This window comes from Nerophis ophidion, linkage group LG01 (genome assembly GCF_033978795.1).
Source record: "Nerophis ophidion isolate RoL-2023_Sa linkage group LG01, RoL_Noph_v1.0, whole genome shotgun sequence".
NCBI lineage: Eukaryota > Metazoa > Chordata > Actinopteri > Syngnathiformes > Syngnathidae > Nerophis > Nerophis ophidion.
The window spans coordinates 49,829,279-49,849,949 of record NC_084611.1 but is presented as its reverse complement, the minus strand read 5'-3'; the positions used below and the strand labels follow the sequence as shown (position 1 = coordinate 49,849,949).

The window sequence follows — 20,671 nt, the reverse complement described above, 5'->3', positions numbered from 1 at the left end:
TAAATTGTGTCCAATGGCCGCCGTGCCTTTGTTATTTCTATTCGTACACTGTTTGCTTTTATTGTCGGCAATATTTTCCATGAATGTTTCTTCAGGAGAAATGTGTCCATGGGGGTTTGCGCAGTGGATGGGTAAATGTTACTGAAGTGTGGATGATTGACATTCGGAAGGCATCTCAGTTTTCTCGAGTTGCGGGGGCCTTCGCTTGCACAAGCATCAGAGTAGGATAGTAATGATAAGGCTACACGAGTCTGGGAGGTTTTGACTGTCCGGCGCAGTGCGCTACAGATTATGTTTTTATTTTATTCATTTATGCGTGCGGTTGAGGCCTGAAATCAGCAGTGGTTAATTCGAGAACAAGTGTCTGCTATAAACTGTCCAACAGCCAACCATCCCAAATGTATGTTGATTCATACATTTTATGTGCTCCTTTACTTGGTGATATTTCTCCGATTGGAGAAATGGGGCTGTGATAGTTTGCGCATTTGATGGGTTTACGTCATTTAGGCTGAACGTTACGTTTTCCCCTGTTGTGCGTGTCCTTGCTTGAATTTGCTTTGTATAATAATGCATTTTAAAAGTGTATCAATGATAGTTGAGATTAAGGCTACTTACCGACTGCCCCTGTTTTTTTTAACGCGTATATGGCGTGTGCGTTTGGGGCAACTGCTCTGGTTGTAGGTCAGATATTGTAATTGACTATTTTTCCAGCAATCTTTTGTTGCACAAATTCTTTTTAAAGTAATTACAGCTTTCCAATCATTCTTTATTTAAAATAATATGCTGCTGATATTCAGTAGCAGTACTGAAGTCATGTGAGTGTTAATGCTGATTTAAGATGATGTCTTTAATGTGGTTTGCCTGTGTTACAACCCTTTTGAAAGTGCAAGGTTAAGGAAATATACACAATTTGCTGTTAAACAGAACCAATGTCTATTCTCTGATTCCTGGTTGTGTGAGCTGCTTCTGGTGAAATTTTTCAGAGTTGTGAGCACAAAAATAGAGACACGCATATACATAACAGATATACATAAATCAAGCACACAGACACACTCACTGAAAAAGCACACAAACACACTCACTGGACACACTTAGTTCCTGCTAAGGTGAGTTTGATTTATTTTTTTTATGGAAATGGCGAGGGGAAAAAAAACGCTGTATTTACCCTACGTGGAAGAATGTGGACAAAGTTTCACTCTGATATTTGTGTTTTCTTTGCGACAATTTAACAGCTCTCTTTGTGTCTGTGTTTGTGTGTGCATGTGTGTATCTGTTTAGATGCCGCGTTCTAAGGGCTACAAGCGGTCACTAGCCTCCAGGATAATGATGGCAGAGCGGCGGGCATTGACCCCCATGCCTCCTGTCTCCGAGTTCGTCGCTCGTAAGTATTGAACAGCTTATCATATGCTTTATAGGTACTCTTCAAATGTAGATGAGCATGTGTTTAAGACACAATCTCTTATCTTCATTACGTAGGGCGCGGCACTGGGTGCCGCCACCGCGTGCGAAGGTGGCCGACTTCGTACCTGACTGGCCGTCAGGTGAAGTTTATCCCTCCAACTTTCGACCCGGAGAAGAAGGTACCAGTTCTTCTCTTTCGTAAAGACTGCGTTGGTTGTTAGGAGTCATGGTTCTTGTGTCTGTTCTAAAGCAAAGGTTTTGTTGTTTCAGACTGTCTTCGTCATTGGCGACTCCCACCTGAGGGGCCTGGTAGATGGGGACGTCGCCATACCCGAGGTACCTCTCTCTTTATCTTTTCTGTCTGTTCCAGGTGGAGTTGCACCTGACCTGAAGACAGAGTTGCAGCGCCTGCAGTTCCCGTGGACCCCGGATGTCGTCTGCGTGCTGGCCCCGAGCAATTACCTGGACCGTGGGACCATCTGCGATGCTGCGGTGGAGTTCGGCGCGCTCCTGACCAGCGTCCGCAGCCGCTGGGCCAAGGTGCGTTTGTTTTCACTTTTTGTTGTATATTACTGTACAGCTGTTTAAAACAGCCAGTGTTTTTTATTGTTTTTTAAGACATAGATGTGATAAAATGTCTGTCTATAGGTATTTGTTCTGGACTTCCCCCCGCGTCTGAACAAACCTGTGGGCCTGCAGGATCTGCTGCGTCAGGAGTACCATGGCGTCGCAGCACGCATGGGTACGTTCAAGCTTTTATCTTTGCGCTGGCGCAATTGTACCTTTCACAGCAAATTTAATGTATGCAAGTATAAGGATTTTTCTCAAATATGGATCAGGTCTCCCATTCGTGGCTGTGACCAGTGGCTTCCTGCTGGATCGGTTGGAGCTGTGGTGCTCTGACGGCGTAAGTACAGCAGTTGTACAGCAAATGTACAGTTGTTATGATGACAGCCAATTTTATGTGTTCTGTGGTGTTGGACACACTTATGGAGCCAATGTGTTCTGTATCTGTTATTCAGGTGCACCTTAGCGACACAGGTGGCTCGCCCATCCTGGTGGAGCTGTTGTGCGACGCTGCGCTAACCCAGTTCGCACACGACCCCCCTGCGCCTCCTTCCCCTCCTCGGACGTCGCCACCTGCCCGGGTGACGGGGCCGGACCCCCTGCCCCGTCGCCGCCAGGATCCCCGGAGGTGGACCAGGGTTGGACAGGAGGGAAAGGTAATGTGTTGCTGTGGGTCGCTGTCTGTATTTTAGAGCCGTTTTCGCGTATTTTTTTTGTTGTTACTTTTTTAAGAATTATTATTTTATTATTATACCGCCGCCTTTAGCTGTAATTTTACCCCCTTAACATGCTTCAAAACTCACCAAATTGGACACACACAAATCAAGACTGGCGAAAATTGCGATCTACTAAAAAAAAAAATAAAAAAAAAAAAAAATTGCGCTCTAGCGCCCCCTAGGAAGAAAACAGACAAAACTGTGTCCAACTCCCAGTAGGAATGTCGTAGACACATGAAACAAAAACCTCTATTTAGGTCTCACTTAGACCTATATTTCATCCACTGACAACGACCAGCAAAAATCAACAGGAAGTTTGCAATTCCCCCTTCAAAACAAAATTTGGGTAAAAAATATTGCTTTTTTAAACATTATCTCCTCAGGCCGCTTTGAGCTGTAATTTGACCGCCTTAACATGTTTCAAAACTCACCAAATTGGACACACACATCAGGACTGGCAATAATTGCGATCCAATCAAAAAACCAAACCCCAAAACTCAAAGTTGCGCTTTGGCGCCCCCTAGGAAGAAAACACAGACAAAACTGCTTCTAACTCCCAGTAGGAATGTCGTAGACACATGAAACAAAAACCTATATGTAGGTCTCACTTAGACCTATAATTCATACACTGACAACCCCCAGCAAAAATCAACAGGAAGTTTGCAATTTCCCCTTCAAAACAAAAGTTGTGTAAAAACAGTCACCTTTTTTCAAACATTATCTCCTTTGAGAGTGTTTGTCGTCTCGGCTTCAAATAAGCACAGGAGAGGGATTGAACCCTTCTGATTAAAAGTTGTTGAAAGAGTTTTAATTACTGCTCCGGTTTGGATTTTATGAGCCCTCAAAGAACTTCTACGCTGCTGCTGGTGCGCTGCTGCCGTCTAAAGATGGCGGCACCCTGCTCAGACAAAACTGCCTCTAACTCCCAGCAGGAATGTCAGAGACACATGAAACAAAAACCTCAATGTAGGTCTCACTTAGACCTATATTTCATATATTACAACCCCCAGCTAAAATAAACAGGAAGTTTGCCATTTCCCATCTAATACAAAAGCTTCTCTCCATTCGCAATACATTAGAGTCAAGATGGCGGCACCCTGCTGAGACAAAACTGCCTCTAACTCCCAGTAGGAATGTCAGAGACGCATGAAACAAAAACATCTATGTAGGTCTCACTTATACCTATATTTCATACACTGACAACCCCTAGCTAAAATCAACAGGACGTTTGCAATTCCCCCTTCAATACAAAAAAACCTTGCCTTTTTTCAAACATCTCCTCTAAGGCCGTTTGTCGTGTCGGCTTCAAATAAGCACAGGAGAGAGATTGAACCCTTCTGATTAAAAGTTGATGAAAGAGTTTATAACGAATCCAAGAGACTGATGTATTACATGTGTATACAACTTTTTCTCTGTGTGATAATCCATCAATCCATCTTCTACCGCTTATCCGGGCTTGGGTCGCGGAGGCAGCAGCCCAATCAGGGAAGCCCAGACTTCCCTCTCCTCAGCCACTTTCACCAGCTCTTCCCGGGGGATCCCGAGACCATTTAAAAAATATAATCTACATTGTCGTTTTTAGGAGGACCAAACCAAGCCAGAAGACAAAGCTAGCGATTCCAGCGAGAGCTCCATTAAAGAATCAGATTCTTCTTTGCCCCCGGCATCTGACTGGGTCGTCCCGATGGAGACAGACTCTCCTCCAAAGGCCACATCCCCGATCCAGTCTTCTGAATCTTTGACTTCCGATTCCTCCGCTCCTTCCTCTCGTTCCTCTCCTTCCTTTCCTTCTTCCACTATGGATATAAAGGCGGATGCAAAACAGGAGGCCAAATGCAACCTAGAGACCAAGAAAAGCCTGTTAAAAGAGGAGAAGAATGATGTCATCTTTGTGAAAGTGGACACCGAAAAGGAGAAAGTGGAAGTTGAGCAGACGTCTGAGCCATCTCGCCCATCGTCTACTCCACCGTCTAATACATGTAAGATATATCGGAGAGTGCTTTTGAATATTTCTGTCTGCCGCACAAAAGTTTTACTACCATATTCTCCCGACTATAGAGCGCACCGGTATGTGAAGTGAAGTGAAGTATATTTATATAGCGCTTTTCTCTAGTGACTCAAAGCGCTTTACATAGTGAAACCCAATATCTAAGTTACATTTTTTAAACCAGTGTGGGTGGCACTGGGAGCAGGTGGGTAAAGTGTCTTGCCCAAGGACACAACGGCATTGACTAGGATGGCGGAAGCGGGAATCGAACCTGCAACCCTCTAGTTGCTGGCACGGCCACTCTACCAACCGAGCTAAACCGTAAGCCACACCCAGTAACTTTTAGAAGAAAACATATTTTTCCATATATTCGCTGCACCGGACTATAAGCGGCAGATATATTTGTTGTGGAATGAGTTATTAACAGAGAAATATTTTAGATTTAGATTTAATTTCCAAACAGTGTCTGTAACACGGCAGTAAAACGGCTAATCCAACAAAAAAGAAGTCTCCAATCAGCTAAATAGACTCAATAACTCCACGGTGACGTTTTGGTAAATCTGAGGAATTTGTGAAAGTGAAACAATACAAAAATAATTCCATTGTAGCGTAATAATACTAACACAGACATTTGTAAACGTGTTAGCATATTAGCTACATTACGATAACAGCTACAAATGTGCATGAAAACACTCCTACATACATCGCACATGCGACGGTTTAGTAAGTAAGAATTGTTTTAGTTATATTGTAAAAGTTACAAACGTTGCTTAGAGGGATTGATTATGAATCCATATAAGTAGAAACGCTATGGACGATTAGAAGTAGGGCTGGGCGATATATCGATATAAACGATATATCGCGGGTTTGTCTCTGTGCGATATACAAAATGACTATATCGGAATATTTGAGTATACTTTCTCACACAGTTGCTTTTTGCTGCGGGCATTACATTACAGGCGTTTGTCACTCCTTCTCGACTCTCCTTCTCACAGAGATGTAAAACAAGCCCGCCTTCTTACACACGTCACATACTCTCGCGCGTGTAGCGTCATACGCTCTCGCCGAGCAGAAAGGTAGCAACATGGCTAATGTTAGCTGAGGCTGGTGGCGCAAACGGAGCGGAGCGAGTGAGTGACATTACAAGAGAGGAAATGTGCGAAACTGATCACAAATGGAGGAAGAACAATTAATGCGCCCAAAAACCGCAGGGGGTCAATCATCTGGCGGTGGTTTGGCTTCATGTGGGAAGATATTCAGCAGACAACAGCAATATGCAAAGTATGCAGCAGAGTTGTTTAGAAGCGACATCGAGCAAGAATATTTCCTGGGATTTATGGATTAGGAGTGACAGATTGTTTGGTAAAGGTATAGCATGTTCTATATGTTAGTTATTTGAATGACTCTTACCATAATATGTTACATTAACATACCAGGAAACTTCTCAGTTGGTTATTTATGCCTCATATAACGTACACTTATTCAGCCTGTTGTTCACTATTCTTTCTTTATTTATTTAAAATTGCCTTTCAAATGTCTATTCTTGGTGTTGGGTTTAATCAAATACATTTCCCCCAAAAATGCGACTTATACAACTCCAGTGGGACTTATATATGTTGTTTTCCTTATTTATTATGCATTTTCGGCTGGTGCGACTTATAATCCGAAAAATAAGGTACACACTTTTTGTATTTAACTGAGCAAATGCTACTTTATCATAGTAAATATGCTAAGTTATAGTATTCCCATTGGAAATGTAATCATAGTAGAGTTTTAACAAGGGAACGCGAGAGTCTTGAGAAGAGAGGTCCAGTATGTTGTGGCTCATTGAAATTGTTCATGGAAATATCTTGTTTTTTCGACAGCGTCGCACGAGAATAATTCTTCTTCCGGACTCAAGCGCACTTTATCAGAGGGCTTCGACAACGACGGGCAGGCTGTGAAAAGAGAGGGGAAGAGACCAAAGGTGGAACGAGGAGAGTTGGAGGCTGAACTGGAACTCAAAATAACGGCCAAAGCCGGCAGTCACCACGAGCTCGAGAAGGTTTGCATCACTTTTGCAAAGTTCCTAATTATTTTCACTTGTGTCAACACATTTGTCACTTAGAACAGTAGTTGTATTTCCTCATTTTGGAGAACATTTAGATAGATAGATAGGTTGGTCTTTATCGTCATTGCACAAGTACAACAAAACTTTTTTTTCAGCACAAACCCGTTCAAAGATAAGACACACAAACAGTGTACGGGGTTACAGAACAGGAACGCTGATGGGTCGCCACAAGGCGCCCCGTAAAAGATGGGAAAAAAGTAAAACGCTGAGGAAAGTTGAGTTTAAAAAAAACAAAAAAACAATCTAACCTGGGCTCCTAAGGGGGCCCAGTCTGGAGTGGGGAAAAAACCTCCATAGCAAAGCACATATACATATTACAACGTACATCTCCAAATATCGAGCAACAGAGGGAAGGGAGTGCGGGGTCATGGTGGTAGGCCGCAGCTCTCAGGCGCTTTATTGGACATTTATTGGTCAAGGATGTTTGAAATATTTTCCAGTGTTTTGCCCATCCCCACACTTTTTTTTTTAATTGATTAATTTTGTATGTATCGGTGGTTCATTTTAAACAACTGAGATGAAATCAAGCGCACTCCTTTGATTAGCTGCAAGTTTATTTATTTTATTATCTTTTAATTTTTGTAATACACCATAGCACTTTGAGGATGTTTACTCAATGTAAAGTGCTATTTTACAAATAAAATATTATTATTATTATTATTATTATTGTTATTGTTATTATTATTATTATTACCCCAACATGAAAGGTTGTTTTTGCATAGCAGTATCAAATATAAGTGCATCAATGTATACAACTTTTTTCCCCAGATTGTCCAGCAATTAGTGGAGGAACGGTTGAGGGTCATCGAGATGTCCATTTATGAGAAGAATTTCCAGGAACTGAAGGGCAGAGTTGACAAGATCGACTGTGCCACTAAACACCAGACGGCCATCCACACTCTCCAGGTACGTTGAAGACTACATTCGTACAATTCACATCTGTACTGAAGTGCTTCCTTTGGGGGCCACATCGCTGTTATGTTTGACCTCAGAGGGCCGCTTCTCACAGTGAATGAGATTATTGCACAAGTTCCTATGCACTTGTTTTTACGTACAATTAAAAAGAAACTGGCAGCACAATTGCAAAAATTTTAATGTAAAACCTACAGTGTTTTTTTCAGCATATTACTGTAAATGGAAAACATTGTCGCTGTTTTGTCATGGTAAAAAACTGGCAGCTAATTTTCCCAGGATTTTATTTATGTAAATCGAAAAATGCTTTTTGACCGTAAAATTCTGGTATCTGTGCTGCCTTTTTTTTCTTTCCGTAAAGCAACTGCACATTTTACGGTGAATCACTGTAAAGATTAAAACTGTACCAAATTTTTTACAGTAAGAAACTGGCAGCTCAGTTGCCTGGATTTTACTGTAAAATGTACTGTTTTTTTATGGGATTAGAAAAATGCTTTTTTTTACTGTAATATTCTGGCATCTGAGCTGCTCTTCTTTTTACCCTAAGATCAACTGTAGATTTTGTGATGTTTTACTGTAAAGATCAAAACTGTACCACGGTTTTTACAGTCAAAAAAACTGGCAGCTCAGTTGCCAGGATTTAACTGTAAAATGTACTGTTTTTTTTTATGTGAATAGAAAAATGCTTTATTTACGGTAATATTCTGGCATCTGAGGTGCTTTTCTTTTTACCCTTAGATCAACTGTAGATTTTACGATGTATTACTGTAAAGATCAAAACTGTACCACAGTTTTTACAGTAAAAAAACTGGCTGTTCAGCACCAGAATTTCATCTTCAAAAAACAGTGAGGCTGTTTTTTCCCATTACCCATTATTATTGCCTAAATATAATGGAAATAATATTTATTAACAAAAAATTGTAAGTTAGTACATTGTCAAGCAATTTTTTTTATTTTTGCTTTTTTCTTTACTATGGTTGTCGGCAAAGAAAAATCCATAAATTAGCCACACCGTTCTGTAAAGTTATTTTTACAGCATGTAAATGGGAAAAACAGTGGCGCTGTTTTGTCTTGGTAAAAAACTGGCAGCTAATTTCCCAGGATTTTACTGTGAAATGTACTGTTTTTTTTTAGGTAAATGGGAAAAAATGCTTTTTGACAGTAAAATTCTGGCATCAGAGCTGCCTTTTTTTCTTTCCGTAAAGCAACTGTAGTTTTTACAGTGAATTACTGCGAAGATCAAAACTGTACCACAATCTTTACAGTAAAAAAATGGCAGCTCTGTTGCCAGGATTTTACTGTAAAATATACTGTTTTTTTATGTAAATACATTTATTTTATTTTTTTTTTTAATGGAAATATTCTGGCATTTTAGCTGCTTTTCTTTTTACCCTAAGATCAATTGTAGGTTTTACGATGTATTACTGTAAAGACCAAAACTGTACCACGGTTTTTACAGTTAAAAAAATGGCATCTCAGGTGCCAGGATTTTACTGTAAAATGTACTGTTTTTTTTTTATGGGATTAGAAAAATGCTTTTTTTACGATAATAATCTGGCATCTGAGCTGCTTTTCTTTTTACCCTTACGTCAACTGTAGATTTATGTTTTACTGTAAAGATCAAAACTGTACCACGGTTTTTAGAGTAAAAAAATGGCAGCTCAGCACCAGAATTTCATCGTCAAACAACAGTGGTGCTGTTTTTTCCCCATTACTCATTATAATTGCCAAAATATAATTGCAATAATATTGTTTATTGACAAAAATTTGTAGGTCAATACATAGTCAAGCAATTTTTTTTATTTTCGCTTGTTTTTTCTTGACTATGGTTGTCAAAATCCATAAATTTGCCTCACCGTTTTTTAAGATGCAGGGTTCAAAGCTTAGGAAATAAGTAGCGGCGTATAGTCCGGAATTTATCGCATTTTTTCCCCGTCAAAATGGAAAGAATGAACACCTTTGATAATAACAGATAAAGTACCGTATTTTTTTGACAATGGGACACACCGGATTATAAGGCGCACTGCCGATGAGCGGGTCTATTCAGGTCTTTTTTCATACAAAAGGCGCACCGGATTATAGGGCGCATTAAAGGGGTCGTCATATGATTTTTTTTCTGGGTTCAAAACACTATCTTGTGGTCTACATAACATGTGATGGTGGTTATTTGGTCAAAATGTTGCATAGATGATGTTTTACACATCATCTTCAAGTCACTTTCTGACAGTCACTTCTTGTGAGCGGTCTTACTTACGTGCTTCCACTTTGACAGCGTCTTCTCCCCGTCATCTTTGTTGTAGCGGTGTAGCGTGCAAAGACGGGAGTGGAAGAAGTGTCAAAAGATGGCGCTAACTGTTTTAATGACATTCAGACTTTACTTCAATCAATAACTGAACAGCATCTCCTAATTTGTGGCTCACTCGTGCAACAACAACGCCCGAAATGTGTCCCGTGAAAAACCGTCCCACCGGAACCTCTAATAACTAAAGTTCCTCGGGTGAATGATATAAACTCCCTACACCGGTATGTTTTAGCGTTTTTATGTCGACTTTACTGACAGATATAAGTAAGAACTTTACACTACTTTATATTAGAAATGGCAACAGCGGAGGATGAATGTCACATAACAAGTAGAGAAAAAAAGAAGCTTATCAACTACGGTGTTGGCATGGACTACAATTTAGGATGCGCGCATATTTTCAGGACTTATACAGATCCCAAATACACATCAGCAGGTACCAGAAGGTAAGAAAAGTCGGTTTCGCATAATATTGCGGCACAAAACGCCAGATAATGTCTTACCTTATACACACACCATAATAATACTCCTATGTTTAATGCGCAGACAATCCATCAAGTGGTGCGGCTTCGTAGCTTACCAAAGTCGTACTAAAAACATTTTGACAGATTTTTGAGCGCTGTGTGTAATGCTCTATGTTCTCAATGGAACATTTTAAACTTTTGGTGTTTACTTGCGTCGTATCTCTTATGTGTGACTGCCATCTACTGGTCACAATCATCAGTACACCATGTACCAAATAAAATTGCTTTGAGGTCGGTAAGCACCAGAATTATTCCGTACATTAGGCGCACCGGGTTATAAGGTGCACTGTCGAGTTTTGAGAAAATGAAAGGATATTAAGTGCGCCTTATAGTCCGAAAAATACTGTACTTAATTGACATATTTCCAGGCTAATGTGGCGGCCCAAACCTTGGCCTAGGGCCTTAAGTTTGGCACCTGTGCTCCAAATAATAACCTTTTCTGCTCATCACTCAGGCCAAGATAGCGCGACTGTCCAAAAAGTTTGGCGAGGTTAATCAGGCGTCAGAGAACAAAAGGAAACAAGAGGTGAGACGTTTGCTATCAGGAATATTAGCATCTGTCAGCTAAGTATTCTTTCTGACGATTCCATTCCCTTTAGGCGCTTGCTGCTGCCGCCTCCGCCAAGGCGTCCCTCGCAACCACCCCTCAAATTACACGGTGAGTGCGTCCACACCTTCTTGTGTCTTGACCCGAGTACGCTCTTCCTCTCGTTGGTGTGAGGGGCAAAGACCCTTTTCCATCCCGCTCAGTCGGCTCATTTCATCAATGTCAGCACACCTGTTATTTCTAAATAATACATCAAATGTACTTTGGCCCTTGTACTAACGTGACAATACCGGACAAAAGCCATTAGTTCATGTTCACAATGGGGTTGTACCTGGTTGCTATCGCCATTTTGACTAACTTACTAAAACACGACATCGCTATCATTTTATGTCGCTCACCTTCGCTTGGCCAGGATCACCGTAAACCTAAAACCAAGTCCATTTCTCCCAGACGATACTGTCCGTGTTGCATACCGGCAAAGTCCGCCTCCTGGTCCCGAGTCTTGTGACGTTCTACAAAACAAAGGCTGAGCCTTTTTTCAGGCCGTGCAGCGTGTAGTTACAACTGCACCTCTCCTCCCAACAGCGGGCTCCCTTGGCAGACTATAGTGCCACGGCCCCAAGGTCCCCAAAAGGAATTGCCGCCCTCCGGCGGGAAGACCCCCGTGCGCTTTGATGAGAAGAAGAAAAAAGAAGGGCCCAAGAAGAAAAAGGAGAAAGAAGTGACTTGCGTCAAGTCCTTGGCGGGCCATATGAGCGAGTACAGTGAGGGAAAATGCAAGGCGGACATTAAACTGCGTTCTATCCCAGACGCGTTGGAGAAAGTGCTCTACCAAAACTCCAAGCGGGCCCCGGACGGTCACCGGCCCGAGCGTTACGCCTCGTACATATTCCGATACCTCGTCCCCTACGATGTTTACTGCGGCTGGGTGAAGAGGGTCAACTACACCGGCGCCATGGGCAAGGAGGCTCTGCCCAACGACTTAAGGCGGAGCCTGAGGACCCACGTGGAGCGGTGGTTTCCCATCTTGTCGGCCAACAGCTGGAGGGAGATCCGGGACGTCGTCAATGAACTCTTGCGAGTGAAGAGGAAGCCCGTCTGTTTCCAAAAACACCATAAAAAAGTATTCGTCTTCTTGCCCGGCCTGTGTTAAATTGACAGATGCATTCTGGGACAATTTCCATTGTGGTGTAGGCGGCGCCCCGAATAACCAACACCCCTGTCAAAGTTTGAGTATATAAGTATCATTCTCACAGTCGTACATTTTCTACATCGCCCCTTCAAGAACAATTTGCCACGAGTGTGAAGAATTCCGAGCTCGGTTGTATCGAACTCGATCAGGGGTCGGCAACCCAAAATGTTGAAGGAGCCATATTGGACCAAAAATACAAAATATTAATTTGTCTGCAGCCGCCAAAAAGTAAAAGTCTTATATACGTTTTATAATGAAGGCAACACATTATATAAGTGTCTATTTTAGTTATACAGTGGGGCAAAAAAGTATTTAGTCAGCCACCGATTGTGCAAGTTTTCCCATTTAAAATGATGACAGAGGTCTGTAATTTTCATCATAGGTACACTTTGTAGGAATTTTAAAGAATTTATTTGTAAATTATGGTGGAAAATAAGTATTTGGTCACTTCAAACAAGGAAGATATCTGGCTCTCACAGACCTGTAACTTCTTCTTTAAGAAGCTCTTCTGTCCTTCACTCGTTATCTGTATTAATGGAACCTGTTTGAACTCGTTATCTGTATAAAACACACCTGTCCACAGCCTCAAACAGTCAGATTCCAAACTCCACTATGGCCAAGACCAAAGAGTAGTCAAAGGACACCAGGAAAATAATTGTAGACCTGCACCAGACTGGGAAGAGTGAATCTACAATAGGCAAGCAGCTTGGTGTGAAAATATCAACTGTGGAAGCAATTACCAGAAAATGGAAGACATACAAGACCACTGATAATCTCCCTCGATCTGGGGCTCCACACAAGATCTCATCCCGTGGGGTCAAAATTATCATGAGAACGGTGAGCAAAAATCCCAGAACCACACGGGGGGACCTGGTGAATGACCTGCAGAGAGCTGGGACCAAAGTAACAAAGGTTACCATCAGTAACACACTACGCTGACAGGGAATCAAATCCTGCAGTGCCAGATATGTCCCCATGCTTAAGCCATTGCATGTCTAGGCCCGTCGGAAGTTTGCCAGAGAGCACATGGATGATACAGTAGAGGATTTGGAGAATGTCATGTGGTCAGATGAAACCAAAATATAACTTTTTGGTATAAACTCAACTTGTCGTGTTTGGAGGAAGAAGAATACTGAGTTGCATCCCAAGAAGACCACACCTACTGTGAAGCATGGGGGTGAAAATATCATGCTTTGGGACTCTGATTCTGCCAATGGGACAGGACGATGGATCGGTGTTAAGGAAAGAATGAATGGGGCCGTGTATCGTGAAAACCTCCTTCCATGTACTGACAGACTAACGAGGAATCCTGAGAAGACACACACTTTTTTTTTGGATGTCATAATTTGTTCAGAGGAGATTGGTGAAGAATAAAGTGAACTTCTGCTTCCTATCCGCTTTCCACGAGTTAAAACAACTCTAAGCCTCGAATCTTTCTAAACAGGCCAGTCGTCCGGGCATCCATGGAACTCAAGCAGCATTCAGGGACAACCGTTAATATTCCCCACATCACTGGTGAGTTGCCATCTCTCCTTTTCATTTTTACTTTTTCTACGTCTCCTTGCTCTTCTATCAATTTAACAGGGTTTCCCCAGCTCTTTAAGAAACATTAAAAGTCATTACATGGCCTTAGATGGCATCAAATTAGATGTCCAAAGGCATTACAAAAATTCATACTGTCAAGTCCATCCATGGAACTTCAATGACAAAGAACTGGAAAGCTTACTACGTATGTCAGTCGCTTTCTTCGTCCCTGGCTTTTAGACTGGATACAAGAGGGTTTACTCTGTACTTAAGCGTGTTTATTTGTCCGTACGACTACATGAACAGAGTAAACCTCTTGTCAGTCATCCACAATCTTTGTTTTTGTTTAGGTACGCACAGGTGTGTCATATTGTGACTGCATGCATTAGGGGTGTCTAAACTGTTTGACAGGGGGCTAAAAAGATGCAAAGTAGCAATGTATATATAGTAACTATATACATATATACACATGTATGTGTGTATATATATATATATATATATATATATATATATAATATCTTGATTGGATTATCCAGAGAATAGTGCTCGATACCGTGGTAGAGCGCAATATGTAGGTGTGGGAAAAATCACAAGACTACTTTATCTCTACAGAACTGTTTCATGAAGGGTTCCCTCAGTCATCAGGAGATTTTAATGGAAGCATTCACATACAATGGTTTGTATAGGGCACAGAGTGGGTGGGTACAGGCAGGCGTAGGGTGTGGTGATTAGCTCATGTGTTACCTAGGAGGTGTTTCCGTCTGTGGTGGCATGTTGAAATGATTTCACTGCGCTTGTTGAGGAATGACAGAATTTGCCATGTTATTGAATATTCAACAGTATTGTCTTTGAGGATCCAAATGTGCTTGCTGAGTCCTGTAGAATTCCGCAAAGTCTGTTTTCCAAAGGAGGCCTTGTGATTATTTCATCTGGTTTTAAACGCTCCTTCGGTTAATCCTACGTATGTGTCGGATGTGTTAATGTCCTTGCGTGTTACCTTTGCTTGGTAAACGACTGATGTTTGTAAGCACCCTCCATTGAGAGGGCAATCAGGTTTCTTGCCACAGTTACATTACTTATTGGTTTCAGAGTCGTTTAGTCTGGGGGTAGGCAGTCCTTTTGCAATTGCTTTGTTGTGGTTTTCAAAATGTGGTTTGAAATGATGGATTTCAAATCATGTATATATATATATATATATATATGTGTGTGTATATATAACTATGTATGTGTGTGTGTATACTGTGTATGTGTGTATATATATATATATATATGTGTATATATATATATAACTATGTATGTGTGTGTGTATACTGTGTATGTGTGTATATATATATATATATGTGTATATATATATATTACTATGTATGTGTGTGTGTATACTGTATGTGTATATATATATGTATATATATGATTGTGTGTATGTATGTGTGCATATATAAACACACGCACACACATATCTATATATATATGTGTATATATATGTATATATAGATGTGTGTGTGTGTGTGTGTAAATATATATATATATATATATATATATATATATATATATATATATATATGTATATGTGTGTGTGTGTGTATGTATGTATATATATCCATCCATCTATCCATTTTCTACCGCTTATTCCATTTTGGGGTCGCGGGGGGCGCTGGCCCTATCTCAGCTACAATCGGGCGGAAGGCAGGGTACACCCTGGACAAGTCGCCACCTCATCGCAGGGCCAACACAGATAGACAGACAACATTCACCCTCACATTCACACACTAGGGCCAATTTAGTGTTGCCAATCAACCTGTCCCCAGGTGCATGTGTTTGGAAGTGGGAGGAAGCCCGAGTACCCGGAGGGAACCCACGCATTCACGGGGAGAACATGCAAACTCCGCACAGAAAGATCCCGAGCCTGGATTTGAACCCAGGACTGCAGGAACTTCGTATTGTGAGGCAGACGCACTAACCCCTCTGTCACCGTGAAGCCTATGTATATATATTTATATATATATGTATTTATATGTGTATATATTAGGGCTGGGGGATACATCGATAAATGCGATACATCGCGGGTTTAACTCTGTGCGATATAGGAAATGATTACTTGTGTATCGTAATATTCGAGTATATGTTCTCACGCAGTTGTTTTTAGCTGCGGACATTACACTTCTGGCTCTCCTCGCTCTTTCCTGTGTCTCCTTCTCACAGACAAGCAGGCGCACATTCTTACATACGTCACATACTGTCACGTCATACGTCACATACGTATACGCCCTCGCCCAGCAGAGAGGTAGCGGCGTGGCTAACGTTAGCTGTGATGTTAGCGGGTTGTTGCGAGAGAAAGAAGGGGCGAATCTCGTAACAAATGAAGGAAGAATTAATTCCCAAGAAAAACAGCACTGGGTCCATCGTCTGGCGGTGGTTCGGCTTCAAGCAGGAATATGTCGAAAATACAACTCTGATTTGTCATGTGTGGGGCACAAGCATTGCTACCAAAAGTAGCATTACTGCTAATATGTAGCATCATTTGAATAGTCACCTGCTAATAACTACAATAAATACAGTTTTGGTAAATTGACTTAGTTGTGATTTCCTTCTCTGCATGAAAGTTTAATATTAGCATATATTAGTGCAGTATGAACAAGAATGTTTTTATGTCGACATATAGAATCACCATACTGGACGCCGAGATGAGCAGTCGCATTTTTTCCGCTCCCGCTCGGGAATACAATCAACCACTAGGATGATACCACACTTCCTCATTTTTCTACTGTGGATCATGGATTTATATTTGAAACCACCACGGAGACAATACCCTCTTGAAAATGAGAGTCGTGAATGCGAAATGGACAATCACTGCGAATTCTACCTCCTCGGTAACCCATCGGCGAAGCAACTGGGCTTCGGAGGTAACGTGATCCACTCATGCCTCACAGCGGATTGGAACAGAGGAAACAAGCCACTGACTGGAAGGATAGACTGAAGATCTACAATTTTACTATTATTTTTACTCTCAGGAGACACTGGACTAAACCCTGGACCAATAACCACCCGGTTAATGTTATCTCGCCTGGCGAAGCCTAGCAATGTTGTTGCCAACGACGCCGAGGAAGCTAGTGTAGCTGCGGTACCTCGTCGGAGCTATGCTAAAAACATTAGCTCTCCACCTACGCCAGCCCTCATTTGTTCATCACCACACAAGCTCACCTGCGTTTCAGCGGTTGGCGGCACGACAGAGGACTTCACCCCGAACATCGGTGCGGTTGGCGGCCCAGAGACGGAGGAAGACAGCTCAGACACCGGTGAGGACTGCGGCTCGGCGGCGGATGGCTTAATGGCTTTTGACGACACCCTGGCCGCCATTAAAGTCGGCAGTGCGGAGGTCCTCCTAACCTCTCCCGAAACCCTGAGGGTCATCGCCGCGTCACCTGGACCCCCCACGGCCTACACAGGTTTCTGGGGACACTTCGTGGATCCATGGTCATTGGTCGTCCCCCCCTAACCAACATCCCTCCATCTTCTGGACAGTACTTCTTCCCAACGGACTCTGATGTTCTTTTGGTTCAGGTGGGCTACACATCATCCATCTTAATGCGAACAGCCTCCCGGGAAATAAACTCATCCAAATCAGAGAAATGTTCCACAACAATAAGGTAAAAATCCTGTGTTTCTCCGAAACTAAATGAGATGAAAGTGTTTCTGACTCAGAGATAGAGATAGAAAACTTCTCGGTCATCAGAAAGTACAGGAATAAACATGGTGGTGGTGTTTGTATGTATATTCACCAGGATATTAAATACATAACTCGCTCTGATCTCAACCACAATGCCCTTGAATCTGTGTGGGCAAAAGTCTAACTCACAAACGCTAAGCCGGTACTGATAGGGACTGTATACAGACCCCTAATCAGAATGATTTCTATGGTGCTAAGCTGGTCTAGACAACGTGGAGAAAATTGTAAGTGGAGATCTGAACACAGATGTTCAACGCAGAGATGTGCCTGTCTTCAAATCTTACAGCAAACTCTGTAATCTGCACGCTCTTTCCCAGCTAATAACACTCCCCACACAGGTGTGTGATTCCACCCAATCAACCATAGATCTCATCCTCACATCAGATCGGCATAATATTAAAAATAGTGGGGTCATGATCTGTGATCTTAGCGACCACTATATAACCTTCTGCACGTGCAAAATAAGTAAACCTAAAGCCAATGGCCACATAACAGCTCAATCCAGATCCCTTAAAACATACTCCAGTGATAATTTCAACCTCAAATGAGGTGAGTGGGACTGGTCCCCTGTGCTCATGAGCAACCTGGTTGAAGATGCTTGGGATCGCTTCAAAACAGCGTTCCAAGCAATACTAAATGATATGGCTCCTGTGAGAACAGTCAGGATCAAAGCCCGCTCTGAAGCATGGATCAATCCAGACCTATTAGCTCCCATAAAAGACAGAGCCAAAATACTTCAAATACCAAAAGTGTAAAACCAAAGTAAATAAAGAACCCAATAATAATAACCTCTAATCACTCCTTTCAACGCTCAAAAAGCAATGCAATAAATTAAGAAATAAGACAATCAACCGGGCTAAATCCTTAAAAAAAATATCAACGACAAAATAGAGGAAAACACAAATAAGCCACGTGAGCGCTGGAAGACTCTCAACAACCAGCTTCCCGGATGCAGCCAGAAACTTAAAACCAGACTCACCAACATCAACATCAAGGAGGGTGACGCCCTCATTACAGACAAAATGGAGGTAGCAAGCAGACTTAACAGCTTTTTCACCAGCAAAGCCACGACTCTCGTTAACAAGCTGTCCCATCACTTTGGTCGCTTTGGTGTAGAAAACATTAAAGCCTTCTACAGAAAGCTAGGAGTAATCAACAACAATTTCAAATTAGAAATGGTCTCAGTTAACGAGGTGCTTAATAATTTGAGCGTGCTCCACCCAAACAAGGCCACAGGCCTTGACAATATCCCCTCTAGATTCCTCATTGACTCTGCCAACACCATTGCCCCAATAATCACACACATAATAAACCTCTCAATCAAACAAGGCCAGGTACCGAAGGATTTCAAGATAGCAAGAGTAAACCCCCTTTATAAAAAAGGAAGCAAATTAGAACCTGGTAACTACCGACCTGTTTCTATTCTCAGTTCCATTTCAAAAGTAATGGAAAAAATAGTTTATGAACAGGTTGATAGATACCTTGCTACTGATAAACTAATGGACAAATTCCAATCCGGCTTCAGAACTAACCACTCCACTGACACATGCCTTCTCTATCTGACCGACCACATCAAACATGAGGTGGACGCGGGCAAATACTGCGGTATTGTCATGCTGGACATTCAGAAGGCCTTTGACACCGTTAACCACGCTATACTGTTGGATAAGCTCAGAGCAATCGGATTCCATAAAACCTCATGGAGCTGGATGCAATAATACTTGGAGGGGACGAAACAGGTGGTAGAGATGAACGGCACCGTGTCCCCTCCCCTCTCAGTAAGCTGTGGAGTCCCCGAAGGCAGTATACTAGGACCTTTACTGTTCCTAATATACATTAATGACATTCCATCAGCATGCCACTGTGAATTGTTCCTGTTTGCGGATGACTCGGCCCTGCTGGTATCCGGCAAGGACAAGTCACAGGTGGAACAAATCCTCAGAGCTGAACTCCTTAAAGGGGAACATTATCACAAATTCAAAAGGGTTAAAAACAATAAAAATCAGTTCCCAGTGGCTTGTTGTATTTTTTGAAGTTTTTTTCCAAATTTTACCGGTGCCGGAATATCCCTAAAAAAAAGCTTTAAAGTGCCTTTTTTTTGCTCTCCGCGAAGACACTATCCATTTTCCTGTGACGTCATACAGTGCTGCCAATCTAAACAAACAATGGCGAATACCACAGCAAGATATAGCAACATTAGCTTGGATTCAGACTCGGATTTCAGCGGCTTAAGCAATTCAACAGATTACGCATGTATTGAAACGGATGGTTGGAGTATAAAAGTATTGAAGAAGAAACTGAAGCTATTGAGCGAATAGCTATTGACGCTATTCATAGCCATAGCATGGCCGAATAGCTGCGTTAGCGTCGCCGGTAAAATGTGCGGACCAAACGATCAGGACTTTAGCATCTTGTGACACTGGAGCAACTTAAATCCGTCGATTGGTAAGTGTTTTTTTCGCATTAAATGTGGGTGGAAGGAAACGTAATATAGTTGCAAATGCATCTGGAGGTTATCCATACATCTCTGTGCCATGTCTGCTTTAGCACCGCTGGTAAATAGCATGTTAGCATCGATTAGCATGGCATATTAGCATCAATTAGCTGGCAGTCACGCCGCGACCAAATATGTCTGATTAGCACATAAGTCAACAACATCAACAAAACTCACCTTTTGTGATTTTGTTGACTTAATCATTGCAAATGCATCTGCAGGTTTTGCATACATCTCTGTGCCATGTCTGTCATCGCCGGTAAAATGTGCAGACACTCCGGCACATTCAATGGGGGTCTGGCGGCAGATTTCTTGCCACTTTCGCATCTTTGGGCAGGTGGTGCAACTTGAATCCCTCCCTGTTAGTGTTGTTACACCCTCCGAGAAACACACCAACGAGGCATGATGTCTCCAAGGTTCCAAAAAATAGTCGAAAAAACGGAAAATAACAGAGCTGAGACCTGGTGTTTGCAATGTGTTGAAAATGAAAATGGCGGCTGTATTACCTCGGTGACGTCATCGCCAAAAGAGCCATAAACAGAAAGGCGTTGAATTCGCCAAAATTCACCCATTTAGAGTTCGGAAATCAGTTAAAAAAATATATGGTCTTTTTTCTGCACCATCAAGGTATATATTGACGCTTACATAGGTCTGGTGATAATGTTCCCCTTTAA

General features: G+C 42.0%; 1 protein-coding gene and 1 long non-coding RNA gene across 5 annotated transcripts in view; both read left to right on the top strand.

Annotated features, from left to right (window-relative positions):
• LOC133556279 (activating transcription factor 7-interacting protein 1-like) overlaps positions 1-20,671 on the top strand; it is a 68,684-nt gene that overhangs the window by 13,149 nt on the left and 34,864 nt on the right. For all 4 annotated transcript variants that reach the window (XM_061906072.1, XM_061906054.1, XM_061906063.1 and 1 more), the window contains exons 2-13: positions 1,279-1,381; positions 1,477-1,580; positions 1,672-1,941; positions 2,050-2,143; positions 2,241-2,308; positions 2,424-2,624; positions 4,267-4,663; positions 6,537-6,715; positions 7,550-7,687; positions 10,971-11,042; positions 11,116-11,174; positions 13,700-13,770. In XM_061906072.1, coding sequence (XP_061762056.1) covers positions 1,279-1,381; positions 1,477-1,580; positions 1,672-1,941; positions 2,050-2,143; positions 2,241-2,308; positions 2,424-2,624; positions 4,267-4,663; positions 6,537-6,715; positions 7,550-7,687; positions 10,971-11,042; positions 11,116-11,174; positions 13,700-13,770 — 1,756 coding nt within the window. The remainder of the gene's footprint in view (positions 1-1,278; positions 1,382-1,476; positions 1,581-1,671; positions 1,942-2,049; positions 2,144-2,240; positions 2,309-2,423; positions 2,625-4,266; positions 4,664-6,536; positions 6,716-7,549; positions 7,688-10,970; positions 11,043-11,115; positions 11,175-13,699; positions 13,771-20,671) is intronic.
• LOC133556313 (uncharacterized) overlaps positions 15,389-20,671 on the top strand; it is a 6,428-nt gene continuing 1,145 nt past the window's right edge. The window contains exons 1-2 of the long non-coding RNA XR_009807491.1: positions 15,389-17,222; positions 17,299-20,671. The exon at positions 17,299-20,671 is cut by the window's right edge and continues 1,145 nt beyond it. This is a non-coding gene — a long non-coding RNA (uncharacterized LOC133556313). The remainder of the gene's footprint in view (positions 17,223-17,298) is intronic.